Consider the following 19,894-nt stretch of genomic DNA (forward strand, 5'->3'; position numbering starts at 1 on the left):
CACACACCAAGAAAACATACAGCTCTGTCTGAAAATGGCTTGTCACAGCCTCCGTTCGTCAATAATCTGAGAGTGACGGGAAGTCTAGCCTGTAAAACAAGCGGTAGACTTTATGTCAACCATGCGTCGTCGTTCAAAGAGAGATTTAATTTCAATCTGCACAAGGCACTCAGCACCTTCCCTGCGTGGAAAAGAGCTCCGTCACACCCGAGACCGACTTGAAAAGCCAGCCACCGCTCCAGCCCCGCGCCACGCGGTGGGGCCTCCCAGGGCTCGCGGAGCCCCGCAGCCCGCCGCCCCGCCCCCAGGATCAGCCCGCCCCGAGGGCGGGGAGGACGTGGCCCCGCCCCCGCCCCGCCCCCTCGCGTAACCCGGATACACACCCACGCTCCCCTTTCACCTCCCAGCCGTTGGCTAACGTGGAAGCGCGTCCCACTGGCCGGCTGAGGAGCCCGGACCGCGTTGCCCTGGGCAGTTGGGCGCGCGGCCCGGCGACGGAGGGCTTCTCGGCGCGGCTCGGCCTTTCCCGGGAGGGAGCGATGGGGCGCGCGGGCGCCGGCGAGCGGACGCCGGTGTAAGACGCGCGGCGCCCGGCCCCGGAGCGAGGCGGCGGCGGCGGCGGCGGCGGCGTCGGGCGCGGGGAGGCCTGTGAGGGCCGCCGCCCCGAGCCCCGGCCTCCCGCGCCATGGCCCCCATGGGCATCCGCCTGTCCCCGTTGGGGGTGGCCGTGTTCTGCCTGCTAGGGCTCGGCGTGCTCTACCACCTCTACTCGGGCTTTCTGGCCGGCCGCTTCAGCCTCTTCGGCCTGGGCGGCGAGCCGGGCGGCGGCGCGGCCGCAGGGCCCGCGGCCGCGGCCGACGGGGGCACCGTGGACCTGCGCGAGATGCTGGCCGTGTCGGTGCTGGCGGCGGTTCGCGGCGGCGATGAAGTCAGGCGAGTCCGCGAGAGCAACGTCCTCCACGAGAAGTCCAAGGGGAAGACGCGCGAGGGGGCCGAGGACAAGATGACCAGCGGGGACGTGCTGTCCAACCGCAAGATGTTCTACTTGCTCAAGACCGCCTTCCCTAACGTGCAGGTGGGTGGGTGCCACGAGCGCCGGGCGCCCTGGGCCGGGGGGGGGGGGGGGGGGTGCGGGCCGGCGACAGCGCCCGCTCGGGGTCGCCTTGCGGGGAGACCTGCTCGGAGCGAGCCCCAGCGCCTTGACTCCTCTGACAGCTCCAGGTCGTGGGGCCCTGGCTCCCATTTTTGCAGACGTGGAGCTCGAGACGCGGAAGTCTAGGTGCTCAAGGTCGTACAAACAGTTGACACCAGAGCTGGGTGAGGTTGCAGGTAATCTGAGTCAGGGCCCTGGCCCTTCTGGCCCCTCCCCAGAAACGGGGACGCGCTTCGTGCCTGCGATCAGAAGCTCGGGGTGCCGGGCCGGCCTTGAAAGGCTGGGAAAGTTAACTTCGGCCCCTGCTGGGGGCCCTTCTGTCAAATGAAGGGGTTGGACCAGAACCCCCGTGGCCCTCCAGCCTTTCTTGATGTACTTGTCGGAAGGATAGTTTCTATGGAACACACGTTTTCCGCCGGACCCGCTAGGAGCTAATTGGGGGCCGAGGACGGTAGAAGTCTTGTTGCGGAACTGTTACTTCGCAGGGCAATGTGGGAGGTATGCTTCTGGCTTACTTGAGCCGCAGAGTGATCAGGACCCTCTTCAAGGCGTGTATTTGGGGAGCTCTTCAAAGAAGGCTTCGGAAGTCTATTTCCCAGCCACTTCGTTTCAGCTGCGCCCCCCTCCCCGCTCCCGTATTTTCTACAGAGAGTAAGAATTGGAAAACCTTGGCCTTTTATTTGGGTGCGTTTCTGGGGAAGGAATTGACATCTTCGTAGGTAAATCCAGAATTGGGGATTTGCTATTCATACTTTAGGAATTCATCATTTTAGTGGAGCTGCTGTCGAGTCGATAACCCTTTTAAAAATGCATGATAATTCCAGAGGAAGAGCTTAACTTAGTGTAGCAGTGCTTTGGAAGCGCTATGTGCTAACTCGTTTTGGCTACGGGGAAGAAAAATTGTTTCCAGTGGAATTTTATTAATTAGATAAACAGTGAAATCGAAACCCCAGCTTCTTTGGAAAGTATCTGACCTTTTACTGTTGTTCTTGGAAGAGTTAAGCAAGTATTGTCATTGTAGAATTACCTGTTTTGTGTAATCCTCCCTCCAGTCTGTCGTATTACTGCTTGGGTTCTCTTTTTTCCTCTTTCCATCTGTCATTTTTTTCTTACTGCCTTTTTTTTTTCTTTCCTTTAAAAAAATTTTTTTTTTCAGGGGGAAGGAACATTGGCTTCATGTCATGAGCCGCTGGCTACCAGATGTTATTGACACAAGAATTCTCAAACAAGACACAGAATGTTTATTCTTCTTTGTCCTACCCTGCTTTATCATCACAAACAATACTTATCTTGGGTTTGTACAGATATGTGTATCTTGCGTATGTAAGATCCGCCGGTAGGATATCTTTTCTCCAAGACACACGGTATTCTCTTAAGAGTTTGTCGAATAAACAGAGGACTTTCATAGAAGTTGATGCAGAATAGTTACATCAGTGGAAATGGTCACCATGTCTTGAATTTATTTTAGGCACCCAGATAATGGCACGCAGGACTTCTTTGGATCCTGACAGCAACTTTAGGAAGTAAATTTTATCGATGCCCAATTTGCAGACAGGAATGCGGGGCTCGCAACACTCCATGGTTTATATGAACTATCGAATGCTTCATTTTTAGCTAGATCTTTCGGAGGCTGTTTAAAACTTACGGCGCAATTCCCTAGGGAAAACCTAAACTTGTAGAAGATTAGAAGCCATGATAAAATATATCAAACAGAGTTGAAATTCGTTTTTTTGAAGATGAAGACGACGACGTTCTTAAATACCAAAAACACGTACCTGCGTGCCCATGTGTGTTCACGTGTGAACCAAACCTTCTGCTTTGGGGAACATCCACAGGATTCTGCATTTGTTTTTGCGCTTCTTAGCAGACGTGAAGGGAATGGCTGCCAAGTGGTAACACTGCATTTTATTGAACACAAAAGCCAGGCTTTCAGAAGTGCAGATGTTGAGGGCTCTGCCTCCACGTAAAATAGCTTTTTGTTTTCTTGTGACTGAATATTCACACGCTCACTTCTAGTGTTGGGCTTTTGCTGGTGTCGAGGAGGTCACATTTATTTCTACAATGTCCAAGTAGAACGTTGGACATGTCCTACTTGTCCTCTTGCCAAGTGGTGTCCTCTTGAACGGCCTTTGATCACTGCGTTAAGACTAGAGGCCAAATGTTACAGCCATCTATGTAGACACTCAGCCCTGGATTCCTTTTTCCCCTCTCATCGTCCCCCAGCACCCAGAAGGTAGTCCTAGACGTCTCGTTGGTTTTGAAGCCTCACCTGGATTTTGGGGGGTAATGATTTTAAGTCCAGTCCCACTCCGTTTACTTCCTTGTGGAAAATTAGCATTGATCAGCCACAGAGGCTTTCTTCTTTTATCCTGATGCCCTGTGCAAATAGAGAGAGGTCTCTTACTTTTTACCACACTTTTCCTGTCTGGAGTCCGAGGCTTGAGCTTTCCTATCTCACGTTTATTCCTCATACGAGGATATACCACGTGTCACTCTAGAATACGCATGTGGGGGTAGTTTTGCCCTCAGGGGACATTTGGCACAGTCTGGAGATTTTTGGTTATCACAGCTGGAGGTGGAATGCTACTTGGCCTCTAGTAGGTAGACCGTAAACATCCCACAATGCATAGGACAGCTCTCCGTAACAGAGAATGACGTAGCCTAATTTTTCAGTTGGGGCCAGGGTTGAGAAACCCTGCTCTAGAGAAGTGAGTGTTATCCTAAGAAAACTCCAGTTTGGGCTGGGAGCCCCGGATTTCCTTTGGCGTGCAGCCTTTCTTATGTCAGGGATCTTGGGAGAGTCCCCAGGCAACCTTTCTTCTCTTCTTCAACGCATGGGCCGTGCTTGATTTTATTATGTGAAAATACTAGTAACTGCAGCCATTTGCGCGGCACTTTCATTATATTCTTCTGGATGGTGATGAAAAGGAAGGCTGGAGATAGTTTTCTGGAGTGGATTTGCAGCTACAGAACAGACACACTTAGATTTATAGTTTCAATTTACTATGCAGGGAACTCTGTATTTGAAAGGCTCCTGTCCTCAACTTTCCTTGTTCAAAGTGTTTTTTGTTTTTTGTATTTTTAACGTTTTATTTATTTTTGAGAGAGAGAGAGCATGAGCTGGGGAGGGGCGGAGAGAGAGGGGGACAGAGGACTCAAAGCAGGCTCTGCACTGATCGCAGTGAGCCCATCGCGGGGCTTGAACTCGTGAACCATGACATCATGACCTGAGCCAGAGTCGGACGCTCGACTGACTTAAGCCAGCCAGGCACCCCAACTTGTTCAGTTTTTGACGATGATTCATTTTATTTGAAGATCGGGCATGCTACTCCAATCTGATAGGAGTCTTGGGCCTGTGCTTCCTTGACCTTTAAGATGGGAGTTAAACTCTTCTCTCAACAGCAGTACTCACTGGAAAAGTTTGAGAAGCTTAATACAGTGCTAAGAACACTTGACTTGACATCTTGTCCAGTTACCTGCCTGTGTAATCCTGGCCAGTCATTTCACATCTCTGAGCTGCAGTTCCCCTTCTGTAAAATCTAGATAACTAGTAAATTTGATAATTAGTGCAGACATAAGCACTGCAGACAGAAAAAAATACAAGTTGAAAGGAGCTGGCCCAGTAGAGGTAGTAGGATAGTAAATTCCAGTACCCTGATGAGTCTGAATCTGATGCACATGGGGAAATCACTGTGGAAGAAATTAGGAAGGTAGTCACATGGCGAGTTCACTCAAAGAGGGTTGGAGCTAATCTTTAGTTTAATCCTAAAGTACTAAAGAGGGCCGGATTTACCTGACTTTTCTTGAAGCCTGCAACATGCCATACTTTGTTTGGGCTGTGGCCATTTGGAGGTGGGTGAGACCAGTTAAAAGTATGTTAAAACAGGCTGTGCAAGAGATGAAGACCAGAGCTCAGCTAAAAGGAAAGTTATACTCAGCTTGGTTTCCTGGCTAACGTTTAGTTAGTCCTCAGTAAGTGACAAGCGCTGAATTAATCTTTGTATTACCACCGTTAATTTACTCTTGACAACGACATAGGAAGTTAATTACTATTGCCCCCATTCTGCAGATAAAGAAATTGAGGCTTGGAGAGGATAACTAATTTACCAAGCGTTACACAATTAGAAGATAATTTTATTCTCTCAGAGATTGACTTAGTGATCAGAGAATCATCTCAGGTCCATTTAATTCTGTAGATAAGGCAATATAGGAGATATAACCACAGTGTATTCTTAACTAACCTATAGTGCTTTGAATGATTAGTAGAGCTCAGGGGAGACACTTGGAGAATCGTTTGGAGGGGGTAAACCAGCTAGGAGGTTTTCTCTAGTGAGAGATGATACATCTTAAATTGCTGTGGTCACAGAAAAGAGCGAATTGGAAAGATACGAGAGAATTTCTAAGGATGTTCCGAAAACGACCCCTCTATATCTGATTTTCACAATTGGTTTTGAAGAGTGGGCGATGACAAGTCAAAGGGGGCAGATTATGAGTGCCATCTTTGACGTGTGAAGTTAGAGTTGACTTTGATATGGCCGAGGGGACATGTTAAGGAGGTAGTCGAATATATCGGTCTGAAGCTCTGAAGACCCTTCGGAATTAGAAATAGGAATTTGTGAGTCATCAGTGTTGTGATATTAATTGAAAGCTGTTGTGGACAGGATTGTTTATGGAAAGACTATGTTGTGAAAGGGGAAGATCAAGGGCCTACAGCCAAGGATAACGCAGATTGAAAATAATCATTTAACAAGAATAATAGCATCCAGCTTTTATGCAATGCTTACTCAGTGTTAAGCACTATACTAAGTTTGTTTGTTTTACCTATTCTGTTTCATTGATTCACCCAAAGAACCCTGTAGGGAGATGTGTTTATCATTCACTTTTAGCAGCTCAGAAAGCTTAGGGGACCAACCTGGATAAAGTCACATGCCCAGGAAATTGAGGAGCTGGCAATGATAGAACACATACTCGTAATAGTGGTTCTGTGTGGTGAATGGTCACTGGTGAACTTTGTGAGAACTTGCTCGGTGGCTTGATGGAAAGGAAGCAAAACTGAAAAAGATGGGAGGTAAAAAAAAAAATGGAGATAGTAAGGACAAGGCTTTCAAAAAATTGGACTCCTAAGGACCTTGGCTGGGGTCTTCTATGGGACTAAGAGAAGTTTCTATGGATTTTTTTCTGGTATTGTTTTTAAGGTGTGAGACAGACGATAGAGCATGTTTAATTATTTATGGATCTATATCTGAAAGATGGTATTGATAGTAAAAAACTTCTGAAAAGGTTGAAGAAGACAGGTAGAGCCATGTTTTCTCCATCTAGAAAATAGTTGTTGAATGCCTACTATGTGACAGGCACAGTGTGAGGCACTATATGTAAAAACATTTTAGGATAGGAGCGCCTGGGTGGCTCAGTCGGTTAAGCGGCCGACTTCGGCTCAGGTCATGATTTCGCAGTCCGTGAGTTCGAGCCCCGCGTCGGGCTCTGTGCTGACAGCTCAGAGCTGGAGCCTGCTTCGGATTCTGTGTCTCCCTCTCTCCGACCCTCCCCCATTCATGCTCTGTCTCTCTCTGTCTCAAAAATAAATAAACGTTAAAAAAAATTAAAAAAAAAAAAACAACATTTTAGGATATAATGATTCATGGAAAAATGTAGTGAATGGTGTCTTCTTAGGACATTAACCAAAATCCTCTGCAGCCCCAAAGTAACTGAGCTTTCATATGAATAGCTTTAATTGTGTTTTGGAGTCTTGATTTCCTATTCTACAATTCCTGTTGAGGACTGAGACAGAGAGGCAATAGCAATGACGGAGGGAGAGTAGATTGAATGGAAAGGGTTATGGGGAAGAAATGTAAGTATATTGGCAAAGAATAATGTTGTCTACTTCTGAGTTTAACACCTACTGTACCAGGGACTGGTTTAGGCTCCAGTAATGAAGGAAATTGTGTCCTTGAACTCATACAACTTATGTTCCAGTAGGTCGAGATCTATAGTACACCTGTGATCAAATAAATTGATTTCAGATACTGATAAGGGTTTTGAAGAAGAAAAAATAAGACCATGTCAGAAGAGTGAGTGGGGCTTCTGCTTTGGCCATGATGGTCAGGGCAGACCACTGAGAGGCACTGTCATTTGAACTGAGATCTGAAGGATAAGAAACAGACAATCCTGCAGAGATTTGAGAAAAGTGTGCATGAGCAGGAGAGGAAAAATTAAGGAAACACAACGTTGCCAAAGGAACATAATTTTCTAGTAGAAAGTACAAAGGTCCTGAGGCCAACGGACCAGAAAAAGACAAGTCTGGAGTGTAGTGTAAATAAGGATGCAAATAGAGAAAGGTTACTGGGGCCAGATCATCCGCACCTTTGTAGATGATGGTAAGGAGTCTGGATTTGATTTCTGCGCAATGAGAAACCACAGGTGTTCAGCAGGGAGTGACCAGAATCTGATTTGGGAAGATGGCGGGTTGCTGGGTTGCAAGGGGAAGCTCCATAACGGCAGTGATTTTGTCCATCTTGTTCATTCTTCTGTTCCAGTACCCATAGCGGTTTGCAATACGTGGCCATTAGTAGCTGTTGAACGAATGAATGAATCCGTGAATGCACTGTCGGAGGCAAGAGCAATTGAAGGCTATTTTAGAAATCCAAGTGAGGGGGGCCTGGGTGGCTCAGTCGGTTGGGCGTCCGACTTTGACTCAGGTCATGGTCTCGTGGTTTGTGAGTTCAAGCCCCGTGTCGGGTTCTGTGCTGACAGCTCAGAACCTGGAGCCTGCTTCGGATTCTGTGTCTCCTCCGCTCTGTGCCCCTCCCATGCTCATGCTCTGACTCTGTCTCTCAATAATCAATAAATGTTAAAAAAAAAAAAAAAAAAAAAAAGGAAATCCAAGTGAGAGATAGATGGCGGCCTAAACTAAGATTTGCTTGGTATACATAGTTTCATGTATTTAGAACTGGGGGTAGAATTTCCAGGACTTAATGGCTGGTGAAATGTGGGAAAGAATTGAGAGAAACTTAACCGTTTCTAAGGCCGTTGACAATGTCGTACGGTGGGTTTATTCCGTTTGTGGGTGTGTAATGGTGGCAGCAGGTTACAAATAGCGGTTGTGCAGAAGCAGGTGGGGACACCGGACTGACGTTCTTGGTCTCTTGCTCCGTTTGTTTCTTCCTAACCTGACTCTCAGGGAAGATGTTTTTAGATGCAGTCCCATACTTTGTTAGGCCCTACTCATTTGAAACGATGTGGAGAAGCTGGCTTGAACTCTAGGCAGAAATCTTCATCCTAAGGCACGGTAGTTGCTACCCACACTCGGCACTGCCATTTTTGTAAGCCGTGGTGGTCAAGACCCAGAAACTACTTTGTGTTTTCTGGGAGGCACATTTGTTGCTTGTTTTACGTTTATTCCATGGCGTTTGCTTAGTGTTACTCTTACATTCCCTTATCCGACACAGACTAAATTGTGTTCTCATTAAGTATGTGGGCCCTAAAGCTATAATACTTTAAAGTGATACCTGCAAGATGGCAGAATAGGAGTTCTCTACGGTCATTCCCTCACAGAACATTGATTTGGGTAGTCATCCACAGATAAGGGTTCCTTTGTGGGCATCTGGGAGTCCAGCAGAGATGTTCCAGCACACCATTGGGGCAAAAAAAAAAAAAAAAAAAAAAAAAAAGAATAGATACATTGATGAGAGTGAGAGAAATGTTTTCACTTCACTTTCACCACACCGTCTCTCAAGACAGCACAGCTCGGTGCCAAGAGAGACCCCCTGAAGCCTGCAATTTCACCCACAGGAATGTGTGAGTGAGTGTCTGGCTTTGCCAGCCATGCAGGACACTGCCCACGAAACCACTTCTGTCTCTTGTCACCTATGTCCCTGAAGTGATCTGCAAGACTGAGGGGTTGGGAGAGGCTGTGGGAACACATAAACCGGGGCTCATCTGAAGGGATGCTCTTTGTAGACATCCATCAGGAAGGCTGCCCACGAGTCGCTGGGGAGTCCTCACCATTAGGGCCCCTCAGCTGGCTCACAGGCACCCCCAGCACTCTCCATGTCTTGCCCAAACCCAGTCCGCTCGCCCACCTTGGCGTGATTTTAGCATGTGCTCCCGTAGACAGCGAGACTGAGCCTTTGTAAATCGCCAGCAAACAAGTGCGGAAAGCCAGCAGAATTGCGGAATTGGGAAAAGGCTCACAAACTTGAGCATCTCAGAGTACCACCCTAGAGAAGACAAATGGGAGGCTCCTAGTCCCTGGGTTGGCTCTGTGGGGTTGAGATAAAGCTTATAATCTTAAGAATTTACCCTCCAAGAGAGAACAAGAAGTGTGGAGAATGCATATCTGTAGAAAATGTTAGAGAAAGCCTTAGAATCCCACATCAGACTCAAGGTGAAGATAACTCTCACAAAGTCAATCAGTAAAGACTGGAGGAGGTGACTGCTTCTTTAAATGTGAAGGTAGCAATGCAGGGCTTCAAGGAATACAGAATGAATGAATGAATGAATGAAGCACAACATTACCACAGGAATATAATTTTATAGTAACTGACCCTCCAGAAACAGAGATCTACAGATTGCCTGTCAACAAATTCAAAAAATTGTTTTAAGGAAGCTCAGTGAGTTTAAGAGACACAGACAACTCAAATCAGGAAAACAATACTTGAACAAAAGGGGAGACACAACAGAGACAGAAGTTAAAGAGAGTGGAGAAGCTTGTGTGCATTATGGGGGACCATCAAGTGTAACTTTTCACACTTTGGGAATCTCCAAGAGAGACAGAGAAAAGGGCAGAAAGTTTATTTAAATGATAGTGGCTGAAAATTTCCCAAATTAGAGAAGAGAATGTGACATCCAGGTACATGAAGTTCATAAGTCCAAAAATTCAACTCAAAAGAGGACTTTATTGAGACACATTATAATAAAACTGTCAAAAATCAAAGACCGAATTTGAAAGCAGCAAGAGAAAAGAAACTTACCTGATACAAGGGAACCCCTCATCAGACTATCAGCAAATATTTCATCAGAAACCCTGTAGGCCAGGAGAGAGTGGGATGATATGTTTGTTCAGAGTGCTGAAAGAAACTGTTAAAACAAAACTGCCAACCAAGAATACTTTACCTAGCAGCACTCTCCTTCAGAAATGAAGACTAGATCAGGATTTTCCCAGACGAATAAAACCAGAGGGAGCTGACCACCAGAACTGCCTTATAAGAAGTGTTAAAGGGAGTTCTTCAAGCTGAAATGAAAGGATCTAAGTAGTAACATGAAAACAAAGTATAAAATTCACTGGTAAGTATAGAATTAAATTCAGAATATTCTAATGTAATAGTGGTGTACAAGACACTTAACTCTAATATAAAAGTTAAAAGAGGAGTGTTTTTTTAAAACTATAGAGCTACAAAAATTTGTTAATGGATGCACAGTATAGAAAGATGTAACTTACAGCATCAAAAATAAAATGTGGTGGAGGCAAAGAGGGAAGAGTTTATATGGGATCAAAGTTAAGTTATTATTGACTTAAAATAGACTTATAACTATAAGATACATAAGTTTCATGATAACCACAAAGTAAAAACCTCTGATAGACAAAAGATACAGAGAAGGGAATCAAAGCATACCACCGTGGAGTATCATCAGATCACAAAGGAAGATAGCAACAGAGTAAGAAAAGAACAAAGAAGCTACAAAAAGCCAGAAAGCAATTAACAAGGTGGCATTAGCAAGTCCACATTTGCTAATAATTATTTGAAATGTAGGTGAACTAAATTCTCCAATCAAAAAACAGTTAATGGATTAAAAAAAATAAAAATAAAAAGACCCACCTGTATGCTGCCTACAAGAGACACACTTCAGCTTTAAAGACACGCATAGGATCAGAGTGAAGGAATGGAAAAAGATATCGCGTGCAAATGGAAACCCAAAGAGGACAGGGTAGCCATAATGGCATCAGACAATATAGACTTTAAGTAAAAAAACTAACAAGGGGCAAAGAAGGTATTATATGATGAGATAAAAGGGTCAGTTCATCAAGAGGATATGACAGCTGTAAATACATAGGCGCCCAACATCACAGCACTAAGTACGTTGAGCAAATATGATAAACCTGAGGACGGAAACAGACGGCAAAGCCGCAGCAGTAGTGGAGACTCCCAGTACCGCACTTTTACCAATGGACAGATACCTAGACAGATCATCAATGAGGAAATGACGGACTTACACTGCACTTCAACTAAGAACTGGTCTTCTGAAAAGAGAAGATTAACAAACCTTTGGCTAGTCAAAGATAAAACGATTCGAATCTTCTATAAATTCAGAAATGAAAGCATACAGCCGCTACGTTACATACTGATTGCTACAATATACAAATGATCAAAAGAGATCACTACAGTTATAGGTAAACAAATTGGGTAACTTAGAAGAAATGGATAAATTCCTAGAAACAGACAACCTACCAAGACTGAATCATGAAGAAAACAGAATAGCTGGACAGACCTGTAAGGAGATTGAATCCTTAATCAAATTTCCCAATAAACAAAATCCCGGGACTAGATGTCTTCACTGGTGAATTCTACCAAACAAAAATTAATACCAGTCCTTCTCAAAGTCTTTCCCAAAATTGAAAATGGAACACTTCCAAACTCACTTTATGAAGCCAGCATTACCCTGATACCAAAGCTATGCAGGGACACTATAAGAAGAAAAAATTACAGGCCATTATTCCTCATGAACATACATCCAAAAATCCTCAACAAAATACTAAAAAACTGAACTCAACAGCATATTAAAAGGGTCAGACACCACGATCAAGTGGGATTTATCCCAGGAATGAAGGATAGTTTCAGTATATGCAAATCAATCAATGTGATAGACCACAACAGAATGAAAGACAAAAATTGTGTGATTATCTCAAAATAAAAATATAAAAAGCATTTGACAGAATTCAACACTTTTTCATTATAAAAACTCTCAACCAAGTAGGTATAGAAGGAATATACCTCAACATAATAAAGGCCATATGTGACCAGCCCGCAGCTAACATGATACTCAATCATGAAAATCTAACAACTTTCTTTTAACATCAGAAAGGCAAGGATGCCCATGCTTAGCACTCCCATTCAACGTTGTACTGGAAGCCCTAGCCAGAGCAATTAGGTAAGTAAAAGACATAAAATGCATCCAAAGTAAAATTGTTTGCAGATGGTATGATATTATGAAAGAAAACTCTAATATATTGTTAGCAAAATATTGTTCAACTAATATTAATACTTCAATAAAGTTGCAGGATACAAAGTCAACAAAAATCATTATTTCTTTTTCTTTTAAATGTGTTATTTATTTTGGAGAGACCACATGAGCAGGGGAGGGCAGGAGGGGGGGGGCACGGAGGATCCGAAGCTGGCTCTGAGCTGATAGCAGCGAGCCCAACGTGGGGCTCGAACTCATGAACCATGAGATCATGGCCGGAGCCGAAGTCTGACGCTCAGTGGACTAAGCCACCCAGGCGCCCCTGTATTATTTCTATAGATTAGCAACAATGAACTATTTGAAAGAGGAATTAAGAAGACCATTCCATTTACAATAGCATCAAAAACAATAAAGTACCTAGGAGTGAGTTTAACCAAGGAGGTGAAAGACCTATATACCAAAAACCGATGAAACTAATTGAAGACACAAATAAACAGAAAGGTATTGCGTGTCTTGGATTGGAAGAATTAGTATTGTTAAACTGCCCATACCGCTCAACGCAATGTATACATTTAATGTAGCCCCTGTCAAAATCCCAATGGCATTTTTCAAAGAAATGGGATAAAATAATCCAAAATTCACATAGAACCACAAACGACCCAAGTAGCTAAAGCAATTTTAAGCAAGAAGGACAAACCCGGAAGCATCCCATTTCCTGATTTCAAATTACAAAGCGATCGTAATCAAAACAGTGTGGTAGTGGCATAAAACGTACATGTAAACCAAAGGAATAGAATAGAGAAATAAATCCCCACGTGTACATTTAACTCATCTTTGGCAAAGCGTCAAGAGCATACCGCTGGGAAAAGATAGCTTCCTCAATAAAGGTGCTGGGAAAGCTGGCTATCTATATGCAAAAGAATAAAAGTGGACCCCTGTCTTACACCACTCACTCATCAGAAACTAACTCAAAATGCATACAAGATTTCAGTGCAACACCTGAGATATAAAGCTCTTTGATACTGGTCTGAGCAATGATTTTTTAGAAAAGACACTAAAAGTACAGAAATCAAAAGCAAAAATGAACAAGGAAAATGACATCAAGTTTAAAAGCTGTGCACAGCAAAGGAAACGACTAAAGGAAAAGGCAACCTATGGAATGGCAGAAAATATTTGTAAACCATGTATTTTGATAAGGGTCTAAAGTCCAAAATCTATAAGGAACGCGTTCAACTCAATAGCAAAAGAATAAGTAATCCAGTTTAAAAATGGACAAAGGACCTGAATACATATTTCCCCAAGAAGACCTACAAGTTACTGTCAGTTATATGACAAGTTGTTCAACATCAGTAATCATCAGGGAAGTACACATCAAAACCACAATTGAAATGTTACCTCACCTGTTAGGGTGCCTATTATCAAATAGACAAGAGGTAAATGTTAGCAAGCATGTGGAGAAAATTCTGAGAGCCCTTTTATACCATTGGTGGGAATGTAAATTGGTACAGCCATTATGGAAATACTATGGAGGTTCCTCAAGAAATTAAAAATAGAACTACCATATGATCTAGCAATCCCACTTCTGGATATATATCTAAATGAAATTAGTATCTTGAGATGTTTGTACTCCTGTGTTCATTGTGGCAATAGTTACAATAGCCAAAATACAGAAATGATGGATAAGTACTGATGGATGGATCAGTATAGACACACACACACAATCACACACACACACACACACACTGGAATGTTATTCTGCCATTAAAAAAAAATCCAAACAAATGTTGAGCTCCTAGAAACAGTGAGTAGAATGGTGATTGCCAGAGTCTAGGGAATGAGGGAAGAGAGGAGGTGTCGGTCTGAGGGTGTAAACTGGTGGTTATGACCACGATGAGTAGGTTCTGAGGTTCAAATATGTAGGAAGATGACTGTGGTTAATAATACTGTATTTTAGTAGATCTTAACTAGATCTTAGGCATTCTCACCACAGAACAACTGATAGATGCAGTAGTTAACTTGATTGTGGTAATCGTTTTACCACCTATCAAGCCATCACACTTGATATGTGTGTGTAGCTTTCTCAGTGAAGCTGCAGGGAAAAGCCGAATATGTCACCAGTGCCACAGTCATAATTATTCTGGCGTTAAGGTAAGTCTTGATAACTGGTAAGGAAAGTCAGCCCACCATGATAATTTTCCTCCCCCGCCCCTGTCACCAAAACGCCTTGTTCTTTTTCCAAGAAGCGGTTTAAAAAAAAGAAGAAAGAAAAAAAAATTATAGGGATTTTGATTGGAGTTTCATTACATCTATAGTTTACTGGTGGGAGAATTGACATCTTTGTCGTTTTTCAGTAATTAATGTTTTTTTCATACAGTTTAATTTTCTCTGTACTGTTTTTGCACATCTTGGGTAGATTTATTTCCAAATAATTTACTTCTTTTGTTAGTTGAAATGGCTTCCGTTTTTATGTTAAATCTGTTTTTTTTAATATCTGTTGCTAGTATCTGTTGCTGGTAAAAAATGCAAGTGATTGTTAAATACCGATCTTGTACCTAGAGACTTGGCTGTGAAAGTTCTGTTATCCTATAATTTATCTACAAGTCCTTTTGGATTTTCTCAGTAGTAAGTCATGAATTGCATGTTATGACTTCACTTCTTCCTTTCTATCCCTTTGCCTCTCTACGCTCGCCACCCTCCCTTAGCGTTCTGCAACGGCTAGGACGCCGTGCACGCTGTTCGCAGAGGTTATGATGGAGGGCAGCTTGATTCGGTGAGGTGCCGGCTGAGACCTTCACCATCAGGTTTCCGTTGCCACCCTTATCTCCGGCTCCTTCCTCCGGGCTCACTCTGCTCTGGCCGCACTTGCCTCCTTGCTCTGAAAATACCAGCACGCTCCCACCTCCCGCCTTTGCATTTGTTACTCCGTGGGCTGGAAGGATGTAACTTCAGATGCCTGGCGAGGCTCACTTCCTTTAAATCTTCACTCTAACACCGCCTTTGCCTTAGCTACCCTGTCTTCGAAAACAAACAACTTTATTGCAGCGTGATTTTACATATCAGTATCATTTGCCCATTGCAGATATCCAGTTCACTAGTTTTTACTAGATTTGCCGAGCTGTACAACCATTGTCATTAATCAGTGTTACGTTTTCATCACCCTAATATCCCTGTGCCCAATTACCACTTATCTGTGTTCCCACCCCTACCCCAGGCAACCACGGATCTACTGTCTCCATAGATTTGCATGTTACAGACATTTCACATTAAATGGAATCATCCAGTATGTGGTCTCTTGTTTCTTATTTCACTTAACATAATGTTTTGGGGGTTCACCCTTGCTATAGTATGAATTGTATCTCATTTCTTTTTATGGCTGAATAGCATCCCACTGTATGGATGTACCGCATTTTGTTTATCCATTCATCAGTTGATGGACACTTGGTAGTTTGTAATTTTAGGCTAGTATGAAAAATCCCGGCCACCCTATCTTAAACAAGTAACCCTTCTGCTCTCCTACAACATGCTTCCGGTGCTTCTCTGCTATATTTTAGATCTCCTTGTTATCACTATTCAGCATATCACCTGTTTCACTCATTTGTGCATTGTTTAACTCCCTAGAATCTAAGGGGCACAGGGGCAGAGATTTTTGTCTCAAGTTGATCACTGTTGTACATCGGTTCTGGGAACTGCCTGGCATGTAGTAGGCAATCAGTAAAATTTGCTGAATCACTAAAGGGATAAGTGAATGGATGAATTGGATGTTTACACTATATTAAAAATATTTTTTTTTTATTTAAGTGGCTCTATCTTTCTGTAATATTACAGTTTTTAACTTTCTCTGCGACAATTTGGGATAGTTCAGGCACTTTCCAGAGATTGCTGGTATTTGTAGGGTTTTTATCGTGTGTGACTGTTTACTTACGTAGTTGTCAGTGTTATCGTCACTCTGACACTGTGGTATGGGGTCTGGGCGTGCCATTACGTGCTGCACAAACACAGTGATCTGCTGTGGAAAGGGAGCTTGTCAGAAAGCACAGTACCCAAAAGCCTGCCTCGCTTCAGTCTTAATCCCTACTGGAAATTCACATTTTGGAGACATTTTTCTTGCATGTGGATGTTATGATTTGATAGAGGAAGTCTTCTGATAAGGTAGTACATGAATAAAGTTGACAGTCCGTTATTAACCCAGTTCTTAAAATGCAGTCAGTTCTTCAGTTTGCCTCGTTTAGGTGTGTCATTATTTACAAAAGTAAATATAAATGTAATATATTAATTAATTTTAATTTTTTAAGCATTTGTTTATTTTTGAGAGAGAAAGAGAGACAGAGCGTGAGCAGGGGAAGGGCAGAGAGAGAGGGAGACACAGAATCCAAAGCAGGCTGCAGGCTCTGAACTGTCAGCACAGAGCCAGATGCAGAGCTTGAACTCACCAACCTCGAGATAACGGCCTGAGCCAAAGTCGGACGTTTAACCAACGGAGCCATCCAGGCGGCCCTGTAATACATTAATTTAAATCATTGTTTTACAAAGCAGAGTATGTTTTAAGTATTCATTAAGAAGCTTACTGTTGAAAGCACTGTTTCTCTACTCCCCTATACCTTTACGTTTTTATAGAAGTCAGGTTTATTTTATATTTTAATTTTGTGTCCTAGTAAATAAAAACAGAAAATTTGACTTTGGCATTTTATCCTGTGACTTACCTTTGGTATAGTGAAGAGAAGGCTCTTTTTTGTCTGTCTGGATTACTCATTTCAGCCTTGTTTATATTTTATAATATGCTAGCTTATTATCTGTTTTCATTATTTCCAGGTTTCTTTTTTCTATTGATCAAAGCTATATTTTAGATGATTACTTTTCTAGGACATTGTGACTCTTAGCATTCATGAATTATCTGTTCTAAAGCATATTTCTTTCAAGTCCATTGTCACTTTTCTCCTCCTTATAGTTACCGCGTTCAGTTCAGTGTTCCATAATATTGCCAATCTGTTTTCACGCTTTAGATCTGTTGTTTTTTATAAATATCATTAAGCTTTAAATAGCTTGTTTCTTTGATGATTAATTTCTCTATATTTCTCTATATTTGGATTCTCTGAGGCAATAAACTAAACTTGAATATTAAGTTAAATAAATAGTACTTGAAGGCAAGATGTTGCTGGAATTTTTTATATTTTTCCGTTTTGTAACGAAATGCTTCAAAATAAACATACGGATTTACCGACTTCCAGTGGATGCGATTCGGTCTGAAAAGTTTCTCTCTCTCATGTTTTCTGAGGGGGTATTTCTTCTTTTTAAATGTTTTAGCTGTCATCTATTTTTGGTGCAGATAAATACTGAGGAACATGTAGATGCAGCTGATCAGGAGGTTATCATATGGGACCGTAAGATTCCTGAGGACATCCTGAAGGAAATCGCCACCCCTAAGGAGGTACCAGCAGAAAGCGTTACTGTCTGGATCGATCCACTGGATGCTACGCAGGAATATACAGGTGACTTCACATGAAAATTCATTTCAGACTTCAGATTGCCATTATATATTGGAGAATCAGAACAAAGACGGGTGGTATATACTTGGTGGGTAAATACTTTACCAGTTTGGCGCAAGCCTTTCCAATTAGGTTTTAAGACAGAGAGCTGGATTCATGCAGTGTGTTGTGAAACCTTTGGATGGACCCAGGTATTCTCAACCTTTTTCTCCCCCCAAAACCACTATATTATGGCATACTCCCTATTAGGGGTCGTGATTCACTATATCACTCACTGATCCTTCAGTGAAAGGACATTTTTATCAGTCGCAACAACAAAATGGTTCCTGTTGGACACCTGTTTCTTGAGGTGTTTGTTTACATACTGAGTTATTATATATCGAGGTGTACATTATTCAGTTATTTATTTATGTAGCCAGAATATAATACTTACTCGTGATTTGAGGAATTGAGGGTTTATTGCATATACATTTATCTTTAGAATTCAGCATAGTAAGTCGTAGGCATCCAGGGATAAGTAAGTAGCAACATGGAGAATTACTGCCCCCACCGCATTTTCTTTTTTGTTTGTTTGTATTGTTACCTAGGCCTAGCTCAGATTTCATTTCTGTGGATCCTCTCTCTTGCCTTGTTTCTTACACTGAGATATCCAATGCTTGCTTTTTCTCTGCTCTGTTGGTGTATATAGTAAAGGTAATTGCTTACCTATGTGCCCTCCTTCTAGATGATAAGTTCTTTGAATGTGGGGCCTTCTACTTTTTCATCTTTGTATTCTAGTCCTTAAGCACTGACCTTGATTGGCCCATAATAGACACTCAGTAGGTAACTATTTGGAGAACAGGAGGAAGACAGAGGAAGGTGTCTAACAGCAACTGAAATTAGAAAATGTTTTGCGGAAGTAGGTAGTAGAAATACAGAATATTGAGGGATTTTTTAATAAAAACTTTTCCTAAACTGAGATTGGCCTGATTATATAATAGTGATAATAAATGTGAGCGCCTCTCTTGTGCAGGGACTATTCTAAGTATTTAACTTGATTTTCAAATTTAAAACTAAAGTTTAAAATTACTTACTTTAATAATAACGTATGTTATTGGGGTTTTTTGTTTTCTGTGTTTTTTTTTTCTCCTAGAGGATCTTCGAAAGTATGTCACTACTATGGTGTGTGTGGCTGTGAACGGTAAACCTGTGCTAGGAGTAATACATAAGCCATTTTCTGAATACACAGGTAAGAGATACACTAGAGCTGTCAAGAGTTAACGTTACTAAATCATGTGTCTATTGTACTTACTGTCTTATCAGAATCGCAACTGTAGCTCAGTAATTATTGAGGTCAGTCCCCACCATACCTCACCCTTTCATTGGATACAGTGGGGATTTGGTGTTGGTAACGATAACACGTAATGAGGCAGAGCTTTCTAAACTCTCTTTAGAGGACAGAAACCGTGAATGACCATGAGAGATGGAGAGCGTTGAGGAATCCAGTTGGGCACACGCTGTGTTCCTCTCTGTTTCTCTTGTGCTGTGGCTTGGGCTAAGGCCCAGGGCTCATATACATTGGATTCCATGTGGGTTCTGAGATCCACCACCCAGTGGCCTTAGCCAAATCTGTTGTCATGTCAGGAAACCGTGGTGGTTAAGGGCAATGGCGACCTGGCAACCTCGGCATCAAAAATGGATGGTGTCATGGTGACAGTCTTACTAATCAGGCTAATCCTCGTGTAGCCCTGGACACCATTCATAGCTCCATTGGACCCTTGGCTCTCCCACCGTCTTGATGTGGTCATGTCTGTCAGCTTTGTGCAGAAGGCAGATCAGATCTGTGATGGTCACATTGGGAGTTGGGAGCGTGGAGGACCGTGCCAAAGAGCTTTCTGTGCAGCTCGGGATGACCTCGCCCAGAGCCTTGCAAGTGCCAGTGGGCTGCGGCACATAATGGACACAGCCATTATGCTATGGTTTGCTAGAGAGACTAGCCACGGTCTTAGGAATAGCAGTGATAGCGTGGACTGTAGTTACAAGTCCAGAAAGACACCATGAGTTGTCATGATGTACAAGTTGAGGGTGACAGTTAGTGGTG

General features: G+C 42.9%; 1 protein-coding gene across 1 annotated transcript in view; it reads left to right on the forward strand.

The window, feature by feature from the left end:
• The first annotated feature begins 393 nt into the window (after positions 1 to 393).
• Positions 394 to 19,894, forward strand: part of BPNT2 (3'(2'), 5'-bisphosphate nucleotidase 2) — a 36,600-nt gene continuing 17,099 nt past the window's right edge. The window contains exons 1-3 of the mRNA XM_049633389.1: positions 394 to 1,075; positions 17,655 to 17,817; positions 18,947 to 19,042. Of these exons, the coding sequence (XP_049489346.1) occupies positions 686 to 1,075; positions 17,655 to 17,817; positions 18,947 to 19,042 (649 nt within the window). The 5' untranslated portion in view covers positions 394 to 685. The remainder of the gene's footprint in view (positions 1,076 to 17,654; positions 17,818 to 18,946; positions 19,043 to 19,894) is intronic.

Source organism: Panthera uncia, chromosome F2 (genome assembly GCF_023721935.1).
Source record: "Panthera uncia isolate 11264 chromosome F2, Puncia_PCG_1.0, whole genome shotgun sequence".
NCBI lineage: Eukaryota > Metazoa > Chordata > Mammalia > Carnivora > Felidae > Panthera > Panthera uncia.